Here is a 21,620-nt window from a genome sequence, read left to right as displayed (position 1 = left end):
AAGAAGATCTTAATTTCAAGTTTCTTAGTAGCTTGCAGACAGTTGTTTAGCTTTGATACTTTCAAGCTATTCTCAGTGCCCAGGTGTTTTGAAACACTCTCGGCGTTTACTAGTCTCAAAAAAGGCTGTTCTTTAGAAAGAATCAAAGATGACACAGTACAGAGCAAAATCTGCTCACTTCCCAAGACAAGAGATTTGTGTTCTTCCCAAATGCTTGGGTTTTTTTTGTCCTGTTGTGTTACATAGTAAGCAGTGTTTTCACATTTCAGTTTTGTCAGTCTTCAAGGAAAGCGCTTATATGTCTTAGTTTTTGGGAAAGGTGTTCACTCAGAGTATTTCATTGGCATGGAAGCATTGAGGCAAGTGAATAACAAATGAGCATGAATACTGCCTAGTTCTGTAATGAATACTTTTCATTTTACAAGAAATATTAAAGTAGTAATCAAATAAATAATCAGCTTCTTCCCCACTGCTTTCAAACATGCTCATGTATACCCTATCCTAAAAAAAACCCTTCACTTGACCCCACAGCTCCCTCCAGTTATTGCCCCATCTCCCTCCTTCTTTTCCTTGCTGAACTCCTTGAGTGAGTTGTCCACACCTGCTGCCTCCACTTCCTCTCATCCAATACTCTCCTTGACCCTCTCTATATATGGCTTCCCTCCACTCCATGGAAGCTGGCCTCTCTAAAGGTCACTAATGGCCTTTTTCTGGCTAAATCCAATGGCTTTTACTTCATCTGATCCTCCTCTATCACTCAGCTGCCTTTGACACTGTGGACTACCCCCCTTCTCCTTGAAACACTGTCTGACCTTGGCTTCCCTGACAGTGTCCTCTCCTGGTTCTCCTCCTAGCTCTCTATTTTCAGTCTCATTCATGGGCTCTTCCTCTGCCTCCCACTGTCTAATGTGGGAGTCACTCAAGGTTCAGTTCTGGGCCCCTTTCTATTATTCATCTACACTCACTCCCCTGGAGACCTCACCACTCCCATGGCTTCAAATACCATCTACACGGGTATGATTCCCAAATCTTCCAGCACTGTTCTCTCCCCGTCTCTGAAGTCTCACAGTTTCTCCTGCCTTCAGGACATCTCTTCTTAGATATCCAAACCATCACCTTAAACTTAGCGTGTTCAAAATAGAACTCTTCCCATCCAAACCCTGTCCTCTCCCTGTCTTTCCCATTACTATCCTCCCTGTCTCATAAACTTGTGTCCTTGGCATTATCCTTGACTCATTCATTCATTCAATAGTATTTATTGAGCGCTTCCTGTGTGCAGAGCACTGTACTAAGCGCTTGAGAAGTACAAGTTGGCAATATATAGAGACAGTCCCTACCCAACAATGGGCTCACAGTCTATCTCTCTCACCCATATATCAATCACTGGTATTTATTGAACACTTACTGTGTACAGAGCACTGTACTAGCACTTTGAAGAGTTCAATAAAAGTTGGTAGACATGTTCCCTGCCTATAAGCTTACCTTCTCTGTGCTTCAGTTCCTCATCTGATGAATATGAGTAATCTCGTAGTGATTAAGTCTGTGAGCCCCATGGGGACAACCTGATTACCTTGTATCTACCCCAGCGCTTAGAATGGTGCTTGGCACATAGTAAGTGCTTAACAAATACCATCATTATCATTATTATTACATGTTTCGTTTATCACCAGATCTTTGTTTTACCTTTACAATACTGCTAAAATCCTCCCTTTCCTCTTCATCTAAACTATTGATCCAAGGACTCGCCCCATCCCGCCTTGAGTATTACATCTGCCTCCCATCCTCACTGACCTCCCTGCCTCCCGTCTCTCCTCACTCCAGTCCATACTTCACTCTTTTGCCTGGCTTATTTAAAAAAAAAAAGTTTAATCCATAGCTTCCCACTTCTCAAGAGTCTCCAGTGGTTACCAACCAACCTCCTCATCAAACAGAAACCACTTACTGTTGGCTCAATCAGCTCACTCCCATCTACCATACCTTGCTAATTTCCTACTAAATCCAGCATGCTCACTTCACTCCTCTAACACCAACTTTCTCAATGTTCCTCAATCTCATCTTTCTCACCACTGATCCCAGGCCCACATCCTCCTCCTCCACATCCTCCCTCCATCTCCATATATGAGAGACCACCAACCACCACGCTTCTTACCTTCGAAGCCATATTAAAAATCTCGTAACCCCCAAGAGGCCTTCCCAGAATAAGTCCTCATTTCCCCTACTCCCTTTTCTTTCTGCATCACATATTCACCTGGATCTGGGCCATTTAAGCACTTGCTATTCACCCATCCTCAACCCCATAGCACTTTATGTACGTATCTTTAATTTATTTGTTTTAATGTCTGTCTCCCCCTCTACACTGTAGTAAGTTCCTTGTGGGCAAGGAAACTATCTCCAATTCAGTTGTGTTACACATTCCCAAGTGCATAGTATAGTGCTCTGCACCCAATAAGTATTCAGTAAATACTGTGGATTGATTAACTCAGTTTCCTTGAAGTCATTCACGTTCAGAAAAACTAAAGAAACATTAGTAATAAACACTTCAGAAAGCTCGTTTAACCTCATCTGGCTCTTTTAGTTGAGATGCCACTTCAACTGTACCTGCAGTAATTGAAACATTCTGTGTGGTTCAGGGAAACATGAGAATCTTTTTCCAGTGAAATGAATATTAATATTCCTTAGCTTGTAGATTTGCTTTAAATCTACAGAGCATATTTTCAAGACCTTATTTTTTTTTTCATTCAAAATTTTCTTTTTATTGTGGTCTCATTTCTACTGTCACCATGTTTGAAAACAAAAGCCTACGTTTTCATTATTTTATGAATAGGAACAGATTTTAACTACTTAAAATACTGTATGTATTTGCAGCTTGGTGAGGGGATCAATAAGTGTTCAGTTTATAAGTGAATAATTACAATACTTTTTGAGGAAAATAGTGGTAGCATTTTGTGTATTGTCACTCAGCCATTAAGAAAAACTTGGGAGGAGAATTATGGAAGAAATTGAATAATAGAAAGTGAAACCGATTTTATATGGTCATATAAAGCTTTTGAAAAGAGAATGTTTAAAATGTCTTCAGGCATTCATTCACCCCATTGTCCTCTTTGTAACTTCCCCTATTTCCCACATCTAAATTGGCAGCCTGGCTTATTAATAGAGCAGGCAGACTTACAGCTGAGTTCATAAAGCATTTTGTGTTTTAAAAGCATAGTGATTAATTTAGCAAATCCCTAAAACACCCTTGTTTCAGAATTCTGTTTCTAGTTGGCATACTGCCGTATAATTAGAGCTTAGACAAGGAAGTAGGAAATCATATCAAGAAGGCAGCGTATCCTATAAGAGGCTGCCAGAGGGTATGGCCAAGGGGGCATCAGACCCAGCCAAAACTGAAAATTTACAGCACTGTAGAATTATCTAACTTTCTCTATGGTTGTTGGTCCTGAACCTTCAACAAATGACACATCCAACTCCATGAGTTTCATCAATATCACTCACTGGCCATATTCAACATCAAGTGGCAAGAAAGAAGAAGCAGTGTTGCCTAATGGATAGAGTACGGGCTCAGGAGCCAGAAGGAGCTGGGTTCTAATCCTGGTTCTGCCACTTGTCTGCTGTGTTACCTTGGGCAAGTCACTTTACTTCTAGGCCTCAGTTTCCTTATCTGTAAAATGGGGATTAAGACTGTGAGCCCTATGTAGGACAGGGACTGTGCCCAAACCAATTATTTTGTAGCTACTCCAGTGCTTGGCATATAGTAAGTGCTTAACAAATACCATTATAAAAAAAAAGACAAGATGAAAAACAATTGTAATATTTTGGTTCCAAACCAGGCTATGCTCATCATAATATCATCTCACCCTGGTGGGAGGAAGGCACGCTAGATGAATGGATGATGGTAGACTATTTTTATAACCTGCTCTGGAGTTTTGAAACAACCACCATATTGCCCCTGCTGTGTTATACTGCTCACTCCCTTGGAAAATCCAAGGTGAGACCGCCCTTTCTTCACTCTTCCAAAATAGGACCTGTTAAATCACCACGATTGATGTCCATGGCCCGAGAACAGGGATTTCATTATGTCCCAGTACCAGCTAGGACATATCAGACCGGGCGAAAAAGGGAGTGTTCTGGTGTATCTAACTGAATTCCTAGTAAAGTGAAATATCAGCTATTAATAGTGTACCTGTAGATGGAAGTGAATGTGTGAACAATCATTTTTAATGAACAAATTATTAAGAATTAGGAGTGCAGTTGCTGAATTGAGTAGATGAAAGAGAGAAGTACCGTGGTACCCTGGTTGACAGAGGCATAAATTCAGACTCCCTTGGGTGTGAGTCAGGTAGAAGAAAGGACAAAGAATAATGTTAACTTGTAAAGTCATTGTGATAGGACTGGAAAAAGATGGCTAGTGTGGTTTAGTAGGGATCTGTTAGATTAGATCTCATTTAATAGCTCCAATTATTCTTCCTCATTTTCGGATTCTCTACAGAATTGAAAGGCCAACAACTGGCTGCAATGGTGGAAAGAACACCTTCTAGACTGTGAGCCCACTGTTGGGTAAGGACCGTCTCTATATGTTGCCGACTTGTACTTCCCAAGTGCTTAGTACAGTGCTCTGCACACAGTAAGCGCTCAATAAATACAATTGAATGAATGAATGAACACAGTAGTTATCTCAACCTTTTATAGCTCGGAACTTCCTTGGACGTTTCATTCTCTCCGTTTTGCCAAGGAAATTGGGATTATGACTATTTTGTTTGTGGAATTGATTCCTCCAACATGTGTCCTCTTGAATGAATGACTGGGGGAAGATGTACTATTAGGATTGGACCAACTAAAAGGTGATAGCAGAAACCCTTGCCTTCAAAAAGTATCCAGATTTCAACAATAAAGAATCTTGGAATAAATCTTGGGATGACTAACCTTTCCTTTAAAAGTGAATATCTTCACCATTCTAGGTGCTACGGTAGCTTTCCACAGACCTCATAAAGGTTCATATTAGTTTTTAATTTTTTTTTATGGTGTTTGTTAAGCACTTTCTATATGCCAGGCACTATACTAAGCACTGGGGGAGATAGAAGCTAATCAGTTTGGACAGTTCATGCCCCACGTGGGACTCACTGTCTTAATCCCCATTTTACAGATGAGGTAACTGAAGGCCAGAAAAGTGAAGTGACTTGCCCAAGGTCACAAAGCAGGCAAGTGGCAGAGCTGGTATTAGAAAGCAAGTCCTTCCAACTCCCAGGCCCGTGCGCTATCCAGTAGGCCATGCTGCTTCTTCAATAATCAGTTCCAATGCAGTTAAGTATATGAGAAGACAAAAGTTATGTTAGGAGGAGAAAAATGACAATATACTTGTGTGTCATTTTAAAACTGTGTTACTGCCATTTTCCTTGTTACCTCAGCCCCACCTTGGCTAAAGGGCAAATGGCTTTTCTTACTGGCATTAGGGTGAGAATTGCCCTTCATCTAAAAAGCCTTAGTAAGGATGTGGCAGGTATAGAGGCGAGACAACCCTTTCCCAATGCGTTTGTGCCACTGCTCTTGCAAAGAAAGAATAAAGGTTTGGAGTAGGCATACTTCTCTATCCTTTTTTCTAAAATTTCAGATTTACACTATAGTTCCACAAAAATTTCAGTCGGCCACCGAGCATGCTCAAACGTTTTCTGCCTAAAATTGGCACCATTACAGATTAGGGGCCTGACTCGTTAATTGCTTTTTGATTGTTGTTATTGAAAAAGAGCAAAAACATTACATTGATTCTCAAACTGGTTAATGTTTCCAGTTTTGTTATTTTTTAATAATAATAAAGAACCCTAAATTGGAAAAGAGTCTAGTCTGCTGTGATACTTTTGGCCAACTGGAAGGCAGTGAAAATCAAGAGATGTGGAGCTTTAAATGTATGCCAACAAACGCTTTTGCTGTGGCCAAGAAGGCTTGTTACTTTCTAATAATAAATGAAAGTGTATCAAACCAGGAAAATGAAGCCGCCCTCAGTTTTTTTTTTATAACTTAATAACAAAAACAATGTTAAATCCTACAGAGGTGTCTGTTACTTCAGCAGCAGTGGAGAGAGAATAAAAAGGAAAATACAGCTAAAGATAACAAGGACCAAATTAAAAAAATAGTTTTTCAAATGTAACTCGGCTGAAAATGATTCCTTTAATTTGTTAAAATGAATCTAATTCCCTGAAGGGGTAAAGAGGCAAGTCAAAATTGCCTGGTGGGAAAAGAAAGCGAGAGTAGGGATTTTTCAGACCACCAGAGGAAGGAATTCTGCCATCGGAGGCCTTCTATGGAAAACTTTGCACCTTTAATTTCACTCCCTTTCAGACCTCGGCTGTATCTAACCTTAACAAATTGCTTTCCAGGAAAAGCCTGGAGGAAGTCACAGGAAGCAGTGTGGTCTAGTGGGTAGAGCACGGGCCGGGGATTCTGAAGGGCCTGGGTTCTAATCCTGACTCCACCACTTGTCTGCTGGGTGAACTTGGGCAAGTCACTTTAACTTTTCTGTGCCTCACTTACCTCATCTGGAAAATGGGGATTAAGATAGTGAGCCGCATGTGTCACAGGTACGGTGCCTGGCACATAACACTTAAAAAATACCATAAAAAACAAAAAGCCCAAGGTAAGAAGACCTGGTCTAAATTGACCCTCTAAGAGAAGTGTTTACATATGAACTATTGTCAGAAGCCTTTCAGCAGCATTTAACCATGTTAGTACATTGAATTTCCAGGTGTGTCCTCCTACTTATACTGTGAGCCCCATGAGTGACAGGGACTTTGTCCAACCTAATTATCTCCTATCTACACCAGTGCTTAGTACAGTGCTTGGCACATAGTAAGTACTTAAGTACTATATCATTATTATTCAGAGAGCATATTCAAGGTTTAAAGGGTAAATGCTTGTTGGAGTATTCAGGGGAAGAATTAGATTCGAAGAATAAAAATGAAATGTGACTATCAGGGATTACGTTTTCAGTGAATAGATGGAGTGTGAATTTTTCTGAAAACAGGTATAGTATGTTTCTCCTGACTCCACTCAGTAGCCAAGAAGCCGCATTCTTCATGAAGCCTCATCTTCTCAGTAGTCTCTTTTAAGAGTGGCCCCAAAAGTGAGAAAGTCATGAATGGCCGTGTGACCCCCAGCATTTCACTTCACTGCTCTGTGCCTCAGTTCCCTCATCTGTAAAATGGGGGTTAAGACCGTGAGCCCCACCTGGACTGTGTCCAACCCGATGAGCTTGTTATCTACACCAGTGCTTACTATAATGCCAGCACATTATAGTAAGTGCTTAACAAAGCCTGTAAAAAAGGGTAGGAGGACCCTTAGGACTCAGTCCAATGCATGTGATAGGCTAATTCCTTTAACCTAATTTTGAAACCCTGTTCTCCATCAAGAGCTCTGGTTTCTTGCTCTTATATTCAATTATTAATGTGCCGAAGGCTTCTGTGTGAAAGTGGAGCAGAAGAGACCGGGAGCACGGCAACCAGAATTCAGACCATTTGCCTCTCCTTCCTCCCCTATACCTCCTCCCCCAATTGATGAAGGCACTGTCTAGTGAGCCATTCCTTCTGGAAGCATATTCAGAGGGCCTCCAAAACAGAGGCCTTCTCTCAAAGGTAGATAGGTGATCTCTCTGACAGGTTTAACTTCCTTCGACCTCGAGTTTGGGAACTCGAGTTTGTTCTCGAGCCGAGGATTCTAGCAAAGGAAAAAACTGTCCTTGTCAAAATCTAGACGCCAGTTATACCCCTGTGGTTTTCTCTTGATTAATTCTCCTAAAGCTTAGCCTTTCAGAAACTGGGGCAGCCGTGTTAAGGAATCCCCATTTACACCGGGTAAGAAAGTAAACAGTAAATGGAGAGTAGTGTAACAAACACTTGCAGTATCAAAAAACAACAGTGAAAAGAATCTGTCTTAATGTGCTAGCCCATTGCAGTTTAACATATTGCTTACAACCCTCACAATAGGGTTTGAGTGACTTCAAGTTACACATTCCAGAAGATTGGCAGTCTGTTACAATCAGAGTCCCAACTTTAAAGCGGGCTAATTTTCAGCGATGGGATGAAGAAAGTTGCGGATTTGTGTTACACACTCTCACCTGACACCGTATCCGATCCTTTACCTGCTGATTGACATCTTGAATGAGCTCTTTGAAGCAAGTCCCAGCTTAATTAAAACGTTTGCTTGGTTAGCAGTGATCTGTGAAAGCCTGTGATAAATATTGAATTGGGTTCACCTGCTGGTTACTGTGAGTGGATAAACAGCTGCTTTGTGCAGTTTAATCATGAGACTGTGGCCGCCGAGCCCCTACTCCTGTTTAAAGAGTTTTTAAAATAGAATACTTGAAAAGCTATAGTTATGTCACTTCTGATATCTTAGCAGAGTGTGCTTGTGTGAGATTTCACACACCAGGCATTCAGCACTCTATCATTCAGGTGGCTTAGTAACCAGGGAAAGGTAGATAAAGATAACAATAAGCCCCTTTTCTTATGCCTCAAAGATCATAGTGCCTATAGATATAGTCAGCTCCTTTCACCTTTAGCTCTCTGTGCCTCTGACTTTTCTTTAAAAAAAGAGGACATTTTGCATTTTTGCATGTTCCTGAATAGCTAAAGGAGAGCTACGCATTACTGAAGAGAGCCTGGACTCCTTAGATACTAGGTTTTTGAGTTATAGATGCTCCATTTAATTTGATAGGCGGTTACCTTTTCTCTGCTTTAGTTTCTCCTTTTGTAGGTGGAATTCAACTTGACATTCAGATGTAAACCCCTAACTCTGAAAATGCTGAATTTGACATGTCAGTAGCTCTGTGCTGCACTGAGTAATAAATATCATTGAACTTGATAACTGCCAAAGAGGCAGATGGGACATAAGCCTGTCTTGAAAGTAGAATGCAATATCTCCTCCATTCTGTAGTGAGAGTGTCATCATTTATTTTCAGGTTCATATCCCCCTCTAAACTCTAAGTAAGCTCTTTGTGGGCAGGGAACCTGTTGTATTATGGTCTCCAAACTGCTTAATTCAGTTCTCTGCATACAGTAAGTGCTCAAAAAATGCCATTGATTGGTTGATCATCAGTGGTATTTATTAAGTGCCTACTGAGTGTAAAACACTGTACTGAGCATTTGGGAAAGTACAATTGAAGTAGATCACTGTCCCTCAGCTTACGATCTGATGGGGTAGACAGACAAAAATGGGAGCAGGAGGAAGATCAAGAATATTACCAGAGAAATTACAAGTGTATTGGGATGAAAATAGCTAAGTTATGGAATATATAAATATATATACAAATGATATATGTTCTTTCATTCAGTCAATCATATTTGGTGAGCGCTTACTGTGTGCAGAGCACTGTACCAAGTCCTTGGAAAGTACAATTCGGCAACAAATAGAGAATCCCTACCCAACAACAGGCTCAGTAGTTAGAGATGTGCTGATGGTAGGGAGGAAATCTATAAATGCTAAGGGAAGTGTTGGTTGATATTATGGGGGATTTTTTAAGAGAGCTTTGAAGATGGGAGAGCTGATAAGGTAACACTTGTGATTTGAGGAACTACAAAAAAAAATCCTTTTGTTATTTTTTTAGTAGTGTTAAAATGGTAAGGAAATAAAAGTTTTTCTAGTTCCATCACAACATACATTTTATTTGGTTCTTTACAATGTGTAAGATTACAGAAGCAATATAGTTAGAGTCTCAGGTTCCTGCATGCAGAGTTTCGGCTAGCTTATGATGTCCCTAAGCAGGATCTTAAAATATAAAAAACTGAAATGTAGTTCTTAATTCAGCCTTGGAGGATTAAGAAATATAGGTAATATATATTTAAGCTCATAGAGGTTAATACCATAGAGGTTGACTGCAGACTGCTTTTTTAAAAAATGGTGTTTAAGTTTTTACTATGTGGCAGGCCCTGTACTAAGCATTGGGGTAGACAAGATAGTTTGGACACAGTCCATGTCGTACATGGGGCTCGCAGTCTCAATCCCCATTTTACAGAGTAGGCAACAGAGGCACAGAGAAGTTAAGCGACTAGACTGTGAGCCCGTTGTTGGTTAGGGACCGTCTCTATATGTTGCCAACTTGTACTTCCCAAGCGCTTAGTACAGCGCTCTACACACAGTAAGCGCTCAGTAAATACGATTGAATGAATGAATCCCACAGCAGACAAGTAGAGGAGCTGGAATTAGAACCCAGGTCCTCTGATTTCCAGGCCTGTGCTCTTTCCACTAGGCCATGCTGCTTGTGGACAAGGAATGTATCTCCCAATTCTGTTATATTGCACTCTCCCAAGGGCTTAGTACACTGGTCTGTACACAGTAAGCACTCACGAAATGTGATTGATCAACACCTACATTTAGAAACAGGGTTTCTATTCATGCTGTAACTAATTCAAGCCTTGCAAACTTGCAACAATATGTTCTGAATAACATTTTTAAGGGAGTTAACTGGTTCTAGATAGCATACGTTATGCTACAGAGTATGTTGGAAATACCAGTTGTCTGTAAATAGGACCACTTGGGAAATAGGCTATTCTAAAATTGCAAATAGAAAATATCTACTGTAGCATTACTTAATTGTCTAAAATATTTTTGAAGGTTTAACTTAAATGTATTCCCTTCAGGGTTTGGTATTGGCAGAATGGAGCTAATTAAGTGTAACTGCAGAATTGAGTAGTATCTTTGACATGATGTAGTACTCATGGGAAGCTGTGTCCATTATCCTTTGAATTGGAGATCTCTTCTTTAGAGCAGAAGGAGATGAGACCTACTTATCAGATAATTGCTCTCCATCAGAAAATGTTCATTATAGTAAAACCTCACTAGTTCAGGTCGAAGGAGGAGAAAGGCAATCTGAACTGTAAAAAATCTGAGTATCTTTAGGATGCTTTTAATGAGCACTATGGATATGCCTGAATGTTGCCAAGTTTGGGCTTAATTTTTTGGTGCTTATACTGGTCTGGTTTCCTCTGTCTTTTTAACTTTGTTTTGGAAAGTTGGGGAAGTTGGAGAACTAGGATATTTATCTCCCCTCTCCTCTTCCCTACTGCTGCTGCCTCCTCCTACCCCACTTTCCAGCTGTCCTATCCTGTTTGCATGTTTCATAATATTTGCACCCAATTTAGGGTTTTGTTAACTTCAGTAGAGCTCAAACATTTCCTTCTTTAGATCAATATAGAGTAATAATAAATATGTAATTTGTTAAGCCCTTACTATGTGCCAAACACTGTTCTATGCGCTGGGGGAGATACAAGGTAATCAGGTTGTCCCATGTGGGGCTCACCGTCTTAATCCCCTTTTACAGATGAGGTAACTGAGCCACAGACAAGTGGCGGAGTCAGGATTAGAACCCACGTCCTCAGACTCCCAAGCCATTGCTCTTTCCGCTAAGCCATGCTGCTTATTATTATTATTATTATTGTTATTATCATCAATATAGAAAAACAGCATGGCTTGGTGGTTAGAACACGGGCCTGGGGATCAGAAGGACCTGGGTTTTAATCCCTTGTCTGCTGGGTGAACTGGGGCGAGTCATTTCACTTCTCTGTGCCTCAGTTCCCTCATCTGAAAAATGGGGATTAAGACTGGAAACCCTATGGAGGACAGGGACTACGTCCAACCTGATTTGTATCCACCCCAGTGGTTAGTACAGTGCCTAGCTCATAGTAAACACTTAACAAATGCCATTATTATTACTATTATTATTGTTATCTAAACCTACCTTTATCAAGAGAAGAGAGGGCGAGGGAGGAAGCAGGTAGTCGAATGGTGACAAATTCAGAACTAGTGAAGCCTAAATAAGTGGGATTCCATTTTGTTAGCAGGTGAAAAGATTTCCCCTAACAGTAGCCTTCTGAGAGAAGCGAAGAACAATGTATCTCCCGGTGATTATGTATATAGCAATATATATAATCAGTACTGTATAGTTGTCCATTGGTGTAGCAGAGTGGATGTGGTAGAAAAGACTGTTTTGCATGATTAAAAATCTTTGTTCTCTCAATCCCGCTACTTAGCAGTTTTGAATTTTTATCCCTCTAGACTCTAAACTCTGTGGGCTGGCAATGAGTCTAGCAACTGTATTATACTCTTCCAATCAATCACTGGTACTTACTGAATGCTTACTGCGTGCAGGGCACTGTACTAGCAGCATGGCTCAATGGAAAGAGCCCGGGCTTTGGAGCCAGAGGTCATGGATTCAAATCCCGGCTCTGCCAATTGTCAGCTGTGTGACTTTGGGCAAGTGACTTCACTTCTCTGGGCCTCAGTTACCTCATCTGGAAAATGGGGATGAAGACTGTGAGTCCCACGTGGGACAACCTGATTACCTTGTATCTACCCCAGCGCTTAGAACAGTGCCTTGCACATAGTAAGCGCTTAATACCAACATTATTATTATTATTATTCTTATTGAGCCCTCAAAGATGCATTCAGTTAAGCCTAGCTGAGTTATGAGGTTGTTTTTTTTAAATCAAAGAACTAGTGTATCTTTTGTATCTAGTGTATCATAGTAAGCGCTTAATAAATGCCATCATCATTATTACTATTATTACTACTAAGCACTTGGGAGACTGCAATACAACAGAGTTGGTCGATACATTCTCTGTTCACAACAAGCTTACAGTCTAGAAGGGGAGACATTAATATAAATAATTTACAGATATGTACATAAGTGCTCTGGGGGTGAGTATAGTACTCAGTGTATGTGTATGTATGTGTATATATATGTATATATATATCTGTTATAGTACACAGTATATTACTCTGAACGTATGTGTTTAATATGTCATTGATTGAGAAGATTATCCCAAGTGTTTTTGTATTCATTTTCATAATTTATCATCTCAACTTCCTTGTGAGGTAAGAAAAGGGAGACATTTTATCCTCATTTTGTTAGGGGAGCTGAAGCCCAGAGAGGTGAAATGATTTGCCTGAGGACTCCTAGTAGACTGACAGCAGGACTGGACCAGAATCCAGGTCTCCTGACTCTTACACACGCCTCCCCACGCATGGCTTCCTCCTTGTGCTGTTGTGTTCGCCCCTTCCAGTCAACTTCTGGCATTGTTTGATTTTTTTCTCTCCTTTTCCTTCCTCCAGCCGTAACTAGAAGCCTCACTATAATCATTTTCAGTAATGAGGAGAGGTCCTCACGACGACCAGTCATATAAGGAGTGATCTTAGTTCGTGAGAAGCTTCTTAAAGGAGTCAGAGTTGTTGAATAATTGCCAAAAATTAGGTCTGCAGGTGGTAGAACTCTACCAGTGTTCGTGTTGAACATTACTTTAGGAAATATATAGTAGAAGTCAAAAATATTAGGCCCTGCTCTTGAGATGAGAACCTTACAGGCAAGGGGGAGTCAAAACACACATTGTCAACACCCAAAAGGCAAAATAAGGACAAAGGAATAGTCCAGATGAAAGTAGGTAAAGAGGTATTATACCAGTGTTTGCCAGGAGTGACTGAGGGGATGAAACAATCATGAAGGTGGGAATAATTGGGGGCTACCTTTTAGAAGAAATGAATTTTTATCGGGGGGGGGGTGGTCTTTGAAGGTGGTAGAGAGGCAAGCTGTTGGTGGATTTGAGAGGGGAGAATGTTCCGCACTGTGGGAAAGGTGTGAGCAAAGACACAGAGATGGAAGAGCTGACGGAGACTGTAGACTGTGAGCTCACAGAGGTCAGGGAACTTGTTTACCAACTCTGGTATTGTACTCTCCCAAGTGCTTAGAAAACTGTTCTACACACAAGAAGCGCTCAGTAAATCTGACTGATGGGCAGGGAGGCACAGTTAGAAGGTGAGCATGGTAGGAGTGAAAAGAATGAACTGTGGTGCAGAGGGAGAAGAGAGTAGACGAACAAGAAGGATACACCTGGTGGAGAGCCTTAAATTACATGTTTTGGGATTTTTGGTTACGACGTGAAATGGATAGCCAGTGGTGGTACATGCTGAAGGGAATGATGTGTTCAGGATAGTATTCTTAGAAGAAGTCTTTTAGACTGTGAGCCCACTGTTGGGTAGGGACTGTCTCTATATGTTGCCAATTTGTACTTCCCAAGCGCTTAGTACAGTGCTCTGCACATAGTAAGCACTCAATAAATACGATTGATGATGATGATGATGAAGATGATGCAAGCAGCTCTACGAAGGATAGACTGAAGAAGGGAAAGGCTCGAGGCAGTCAGTCAATTGTATTTATTGAGCCCTTACTATGTACAGAGCAATGTACTAAGACACATTCTTGACATAGGGAGATCAGTAACGGGTGATGATGGAAGAAGTTATTTGTGCCCAAGCAAGCAATGTCAGTCCATCATAGGGCTCCTACTATATCAGGAAAGTAACCTCTGGATTACGAGAGAAGCAGTGTGGCCTAGTGGATAGAGCCTGGGCTTGGGAGTCTGAAGGACCTGAGTTCTAATCCTGATCCTGCCACTTGTCTGCTTTGTGACTTCAGGCAAGTCACTTCACTTCTCTGTCTCAGTTACAGCTGTTAAAAGGGGATTGAGACTGTGAGCCCCATGTGGGAGAGGGACAGTGTCCAATTGGATTAGCTTGTATCTACCCCAGCACTTAGAACAGTGTTTGACACATAGTAAGCACTTACCAAATACTATTATTATTATTATGAGAGAAGGAGCATATAAGTAGTATAGTTACCACGGTGGACAGACTTGTTTGAGAATCAATCCAGCCTTTTAAGAATTCCCTCTGTAGCCACCTGCCAAGCACCTAAAGTAACGTTACTGTCTCATGAGTGCAAAAGTGTATGAGTACATCACTTCTTTTTTTTAATGTTTGAATCGAAAAGCAGAAGATTTATCATTTGAGTTCAGCCAAAGTACTGGAATTGTGACTTTGTATAATTTTGGTAGTGAAAGTGGGCAGATTTTTCCATGCCTTGGGGAAACACTGCCGCAGCGGCTTACCCTTGTGTTTAGAATCAGTATTTACACTTAGCCCTTAATGAAATATCGAGGCCTTGCCATGAAGGATTAATTTTACTGCATCGCCGAGAAGAGAAAGAGCCCAATTAAGTGCAACTTTTGAGTCTGGATTTGAAAGTCTGTTGTCGGAAAACGTAAACTGATTCTGTAGCTTACGGGCACATTAATTCTTTTAGTATGTTAATTAGTGTGATCATTTCAAAGCCCAAAAAAGAATCGAGACAGAAATATCATGATATAATTTGCATTCCAGTTTTCCGTGCACCCATAAGCTGAGTCGGATATTGCCACATATGTAACGTATACCACATGTCAGCTGTTTCCTGCCTCACTGCTGACAAGAGCCCCATTCATAACTCTTCTTTTTATCCTTTCAGTGAATAAGTAATTATTCAATATAGAAGGCAGGATATTTGGAACCGGCTATTTAATGTGGCAGCATACCGTAATGAAATCTGCTGGTCCTGGCAACCTGAGAGGGGAATGTAACAATTCCAGTATGCCCGTAACTTTATCTGCTTTGACGGGCTGTTTATTTGGCACATCAGTGCACCTTTTATCCTAGTGAGTGACAGCTCCAGAAGGGTCACATTTACATCCCTTCTATCGCGTATTGTAATATTTAATGGTGGACAAGGTTGAGTGGGACTGGGGGTAATTTGACCTTGCTTTTCCACAGAGTAGAGGCCGAGACCGCTCGATTCCCCCAGCATTGTGGTGTAAGACACGCCACGGCTTCACATTTTTTTATGAAGTATAATCTTACTGATTACAATTTGGAAAAAAAAAAAGTCTCCGAGCCGTCAAGTACAGTATATTTCTGTGTGTGTGCCATTAAACGAAAACCTTCCACTACAACCTTTTTCCGCCTCGTATACAGTTTAGCTTTTTCGCTCCAGTGGCCACTTCTACAAACAGTTGAGTTTTTCACAGGCTCTGCTTATTGTTTCAACTTACATCTCCTTCATGGAATATTTATTCTTGAACCTTCTTTTTAGCTCCTTTCAGCAAGCTGGGACAGAAGAGGATGCTCTCCTTATTAAGGACCAGTGGGCAAAATTCAGTTGTGCCCTCTATTAGGAAACTTTTTTTGGATTCAGTTTCTATTAACTAGAGGCCGTCGTTAGGGAAGAAGTAGGGGCATAAACTGGAGTGTTCATTATTTTACTTTCTGGGGAACGTAAGTGGAATTTCAATGAAATTGAACTTAAAAGTGAAACATGAAGCTTCAGTATTTTCGTCATTAGCAAAGAATTTTCATGGCTGGCCATTCTGTTTCTCATGGAAATTACAATTAAGCAATTGGCCTCATTAAACATTGACATTTCCTTCTAATAATGGACCATACTAAAATTGTCTCCTACTTCAGATTTTTGTAGTGTCATTGAGAATTTTAATACCAGCTGCTACCCAAACATTTTTTATGAATTTTTAAAGAAAGAATTTTTAGATTCGGTTTTCCTTGATGCCTTGATAAAACCTGCTTCAGTGGTTCCTACAATGAACAGGAAATAGAAAAAGCTACATGCTAACATTTAATTTAAGCGGATGCTAGAACGGTTACTTATTTTTAAATGTTAAAACCAAATATGAGTCATAGAAGGACTCATGCCTTTCATTTTCATCAAAACTATGAAGTTGGTGCCCCACCCCCCCAAAAATCCTAAAAGTGCAGTTCTTATTGGGACAGATGATTCAACATATTCAAAGACCGAGGAAATCTGGAAGATCCCATTTTAAACTTTTTTATTTGGTGTTGGGGGAGAGTATGCATGAGGGGAAGCAGTCTTAAGCCTCATTGACTTCATGATCATCATCTTAATTTCAACAAAGAAGCTTGAAACACTGTAATATATTTGAAATAGCATTTAATTGTGAAATTGGAACTGTCAGGTAATGAAATGCTTGGAGAAATCGTAGGAAAATAGCGGCTATTTTTGCAGTACATCAATCAGCCTTTCTTTTCTTTTTTGTTACAGACTTCTGGCCCTTGTACTAGATGTGCCTGTTCAATTAAAAAAGAAAAGAGCAAGGATGCTCCTGGTACACCGAGGAAAGAACATGGAGGAAAATTCAAGATACCCAAAATATTTTTTGGAACACGCACACACAAGCAGATAGCTCAGATTACTAGGGAGCTACGGAGAACCGCATACTCCGGGGTTCGGATGACAATTCTTTCTAGCCGGGATCATACTTGTATACATCCTGAGGTAGTCGGGAATTTCCACAGGAACGAAAAGTGTATGGAGCTTATGGATGGAAAAAATGTGAGTAATTTTCACTTAAGGGAAAAAAGGCATTCATTTTAATTTTGCATATGCGTGTAGGTGGGAGTGTGTGTATGTGCACTAGAGTAACTGAGTAGCGTCTCACTTCCCTGTGGCCAGCGTAGTCGGAAAACCAGGAATGGCACGTTTTTCCGTGATTCATTAATTTTCATAAACTCTTTATTCTCAGCACTCTTCAAATTTTGCTATCCGAGACTAAAACTAACTCGGTGATTTTTTTTTTTTTTTAGTTTATAGTGGTAATAAAACTTTTCCTTAAATGCTAGTTCCTCTTTTTTAGAAAATACTAAATGTATTCATTCTTTGGTGAGTGGTATTATTTAAATGAAATTAAAGTACATGCTACTGTTTTAAATTTTTTTAAATCTGAGTTAAGGACATCAAGTCACTATTTGAAAAGTGTTTTTGACTTCATTTTAACTGACAAGGAAATTTTGTGACAATTCCATTTAAAGTAAGCTAATACCTCTATGAGAATTTTTGAGACAGGGTAGATTAGTGATGCAAAAGAGATTTTTGAGCTCTTCCCTATCAACTAATATATTATTTCACCAAATCATCTAGTGATTATCAAGGAACCCGCAAACGGGTGCAATTACTAGTTAGATAAAGACCTTTCAAACTGGGAATTACACCTTGGAACAGTTAGTGTAGGCTTAGTAGTTGATAGGGAGGTCATCCAAACTTTCATTTAAGCACTGCACTTGCAAATGAAGGCAGAGCAGGTTTTGTAGCTCACAAGAGCCAAAGTCAAGACCCCTAGAGTCTAATATCCTTCCTCTGTCAATCTCTTACTGTGGGAATTGGGACAAATTGCTCTACCAGTCGATTTCCATTTCTGTGTTTATTAGAAGGAAAGAACAAAACAGACCTACTTTAATAGATTTATTTAGAAGACTCTTTGGTGATTATAAAGCATTTTGAAAAAATATGGTACTATGCTCTGTTAATCCTTTGGAGGGATCTAAGCACTTGAGAAATTTCAGTGCCTTGGGGTAAATACGCAGAGCAAAATCTGTAAAAGAAAAAGGAATAGAAGTTGGGAATTCTAAGTCCAGAATGATTCTCAAATGAGACTACAGTAATTCTTACAAACTATTTCTTTAAATTCAAAGTTATTTTTATTTTCAGTAGCAATGTTTTCCCCTTTAGCAAAAGAAAGAAGTTGCTCGAGTACAATAGATTTTACAAAATCAGTATCAGAAAGCAGAGAAAGAGCTCTCCCACTGGCTGACCTTTGCAAGCTTCCCACAATTCTAAATAGTTTTCGTTTTATTACCCAAAACTTTTTGAAAATTTGCTTTGTGGAATCTATGCATGTAGTTGTCATGCAGATCTGTTCTTTGTGTTTTGTTAATGCTAAACATATTGTATAATTGGCCTACTACTTTGTCCCAACAGCTGAGTTATGATCTACCTTTCGTTACTTCATAAACTTGTTTCAAAACATTAGTATTCTTATTTTCCCTAATCCCGTAACAACCCAGCCAATTTAGTTTTTATTGAATTTTTAGTCATTTTTAACCTTTGATAATGAATAACCAAATCATCATTTTCTCCTGATTAGTCTCAGTGTTAATGTTCACAAAATGATTGTTTTTTGAAGCAGCATGACCTTGTGGATGGAGCCTGGGCCTAGGACCTGGGTTCTAATCCTGGCTCTGTCACTTTTCTGCTGTGTGACCTTGGGCAGTTCACTTCCCTCCTATGTGCCTCAGTTACCCCCTCTGTAAAATGGGGACTAAGACCGTGCCCCATGTGGGACAGGGACCGTGTCCAGTCCGATTAGCTTGTATCTACCCAGCTCTTAGAACGGTTCTCGACACATAGTAAGCACTTAACAAATATTATCATTATTACTAATATTAAGAACTGTGATGAAGTGATAATGCAAACTGTATGAAGGTTGCTTTCCTGCAGTCATGGCTCATCAGTAAATATTGAATGAGTTATGCATCGTCAGTGGACTATATGCTTTTAATTGCCAAGTTGTTTTCATTGGTGCCATGAATGTAAGTGAGCATTTGCTTTTCTTGTTCCCAAGCCCTTGGGGTAACTTGGTATTGTAATGAGGGCCAATTACAATGTCACTGGAGGTGTCTGCATTTACTAAAGCAACACTACCAAAGTGAGATGATAAATAGATACCTGACAGTTTGAGTGAAAAGAGTGTAAAGCGTGATAACACTTCAATTGACAATCTCCCTTTAGGGTTGTGTTACACCGGTAAAATGGCTGAGCTCTTCGGGTTTTCCTATCAGTCTGTGCATGAGTCTGTGTCATTTAAATGCCCTGCAAGTGTAAACTTTCTGATTTTTGGCTTGATCACAAAGGGACATGTGTTTTTGTTGGCTGTTTCCTTTGCTCAAGTACTCCTCATCCTGGAAAGAGAAGGTAATTGACCTTTAAAATTAGTTTTTGTTTTGTTTAAGGAAACTTACACTATTTCAAATGGAATCCACATATGGAAACATAATTTATTGTTTTATATACACACTCATTTACACATTTACAGTGAACCTATCAATGGCACGTGGTGGATTTTAAAGATATGTAAGAAGAAAATTGTCCTATGATTTTTTAAAAAATAGTTTCTAGTATGATGCGGAACTTGAGTTTGTGAACAACCTCTAATTGTGAGAAAATTACATTCTAGTAACCACTAAATCAGTGGAAATTCATGGGTGAGAGGGTAAATGGTTCAAAGGTATCATCATGACGGGTATGTTTTGATAAAATTTTTTTATTATTTAAGGGCACCCCCAGCAGTATGCTTTGAACTTTTGGCACTCATTGCTGTGTCTCAGTAAAAATCCTATAAGATGGCAAAAATCCAGAAAGGCTGGGCATTTTAGCAACATTAAGCTTTGTCCGATGCTTTGCACCCAACCTGGTTTTGCTACACTTGTGGATATCATGCCATACCCAAAGCAGATCCAAGCTGTGGGAAGAACATTCACCAATTCTCCCATTGTCATACCCGAACTGGAGAGTGAAGAAAGGCATTAGAGTTGAACTGTCTATGCGTGGGATTCTCCCAACTTTCCTGTGGCATTCATTAGTAGAGGATGAAATGGTCATTACTGTTGTTGTTGAACTAAAAGTGATGGCTATTTCTGCTGACCCTCTAGATTCACTCCCGATTGATCTTCCCTGCTGCCTCTTCCTGATTCCGAACACTACCCGTTAGACACCAGGCCACCTCTGCCTTAATCATTTATTCATTCAATCGTATTTATTGAGCGCTTACTGTTTGTAGAGAGCTTGGGAAGTACAAGTCAGCAACAGTCATCAGATACCTGACTCACTCCCTGCCCTGTATTACTTCACAGTTTCTTCTCAGGCCCTTAGCTATTTTAGCACATCATGACTTGAGGTCTGTTTTCAAGGCATGGCTTGCCTTCTATTATAGGTAGACTCATATGCCTTAAATATCGATTAATTGTTCATCCATGTTAGACTCTCTTCCAGCTACAGATGTTTTCAAGGTCAGCTGTTTTTGGTAACAACCGGCAGAATTAGTAGTTGTACTATTTATCGTGCACCTGCTGGGTATGATACACTACATTATGAGCTTGGGAAACTACAACAGGCAGAAGAAATCTGTTCCCTGCCATCTAGGAGTTTGTATTCAAATGATTATACTGGTGCTGAAATTATGGATCCTGTCCTGTACTTCTGCCACATGTCTCCAAAAGTTAAGTGACTGGCCCAAGGTCACATAGTAGACAAGCAGACAGAAGACAAGCTAAGATTAGGACCCAGTCCTCTGATTCCCAGACATGTGCTCTTTCCGCTTGGGCATACTATTTCCCCCTGGGATGGAGTTTGGAAGTCTAGCAGCCAGTGGCAAAAGAGCAAGAAACTGAGAGAACAGCAGCGGCAAGAGAAAGTAACAGGAGCAACAGCTTGGGTTGCTGCTGACTGCACTGAGTTTCTGTCTCTGCTGCCACTGGAGGTGGCTTCATTCTTCTGTAGTTTTCTGTCTTGGTTAGAGAGTTAGGAGAGGGCAGATCCCAGATTTGCGTTGTGATCTGTGGGCAGAATGGCACCACCACAATTTCTCTAATCACCCATCTGTACCTTCTCCCAAACCCTAAAAGTCTTCACATTCATTTCACACTTTTATACCCACAAATACATCGCTATTCTGCCCACACATGTATATGTTAACCAAATACATATGTTCATGCCTACAAAGATTGCTGTCCCACAAACGTATATAGGGTACTCATGTAGAGATGCACAAGACCATGCTTATGAACCAAGTCAGAGCCGCACAAGTAAAACTGGGGCACGTACAGAGAGACTCACGTGGCCATAGAGGCATGACGCCAAATTATACATGCATACGAGGGTAAGACAGACCAAGCAAGAGTTCAAGAGGACA

General features: G+C 40.2%; 1 protein-coding gene across 1 annotated transcript in view; it reads left to right on the top strand.

Moving 5' to 3' along the window:
- The window catches only part of BRIP1 (BRCA1 interacting protein C-terminal helicase 1), a 120,375-nt gene that overhangs the window by 17,257 nt on the left and 81,498 nt on the right, over positions 1-21,620 (top strand). Inside the window, exon 6 of the mRNA XM_038759599.1 lies at positions 16,919-17,209. Coding sequence (XP_038615527.1) covers positions 16,919-17,209 — 291 coding nt within the window. The remainder of the gene's footprint in view (positions 1-16,918; positions 17,210-21,620) is intronic.

This window comes from Tachyglossus aculeatus, chromosome 17 (genome assembly GCF_015852505.1).
Source record: "Tachyglossus aculeatus isolate mTacAcu1 chromosome 17, mTacAcu1.pri, whole genome shotgun sequence".
Lineage (NCBI taxonomy): Eukaryota > Metazoa > Chordata > Mammalia > Monotremata > Tachyglossidae > Tachyglossus > Tachyglossus aculeatus.
The sequence above is the reverse complement of the archived record's forward strand: the minus strand, read 5'-3'. Positions and strand labels throughout refer to the sequence as shown.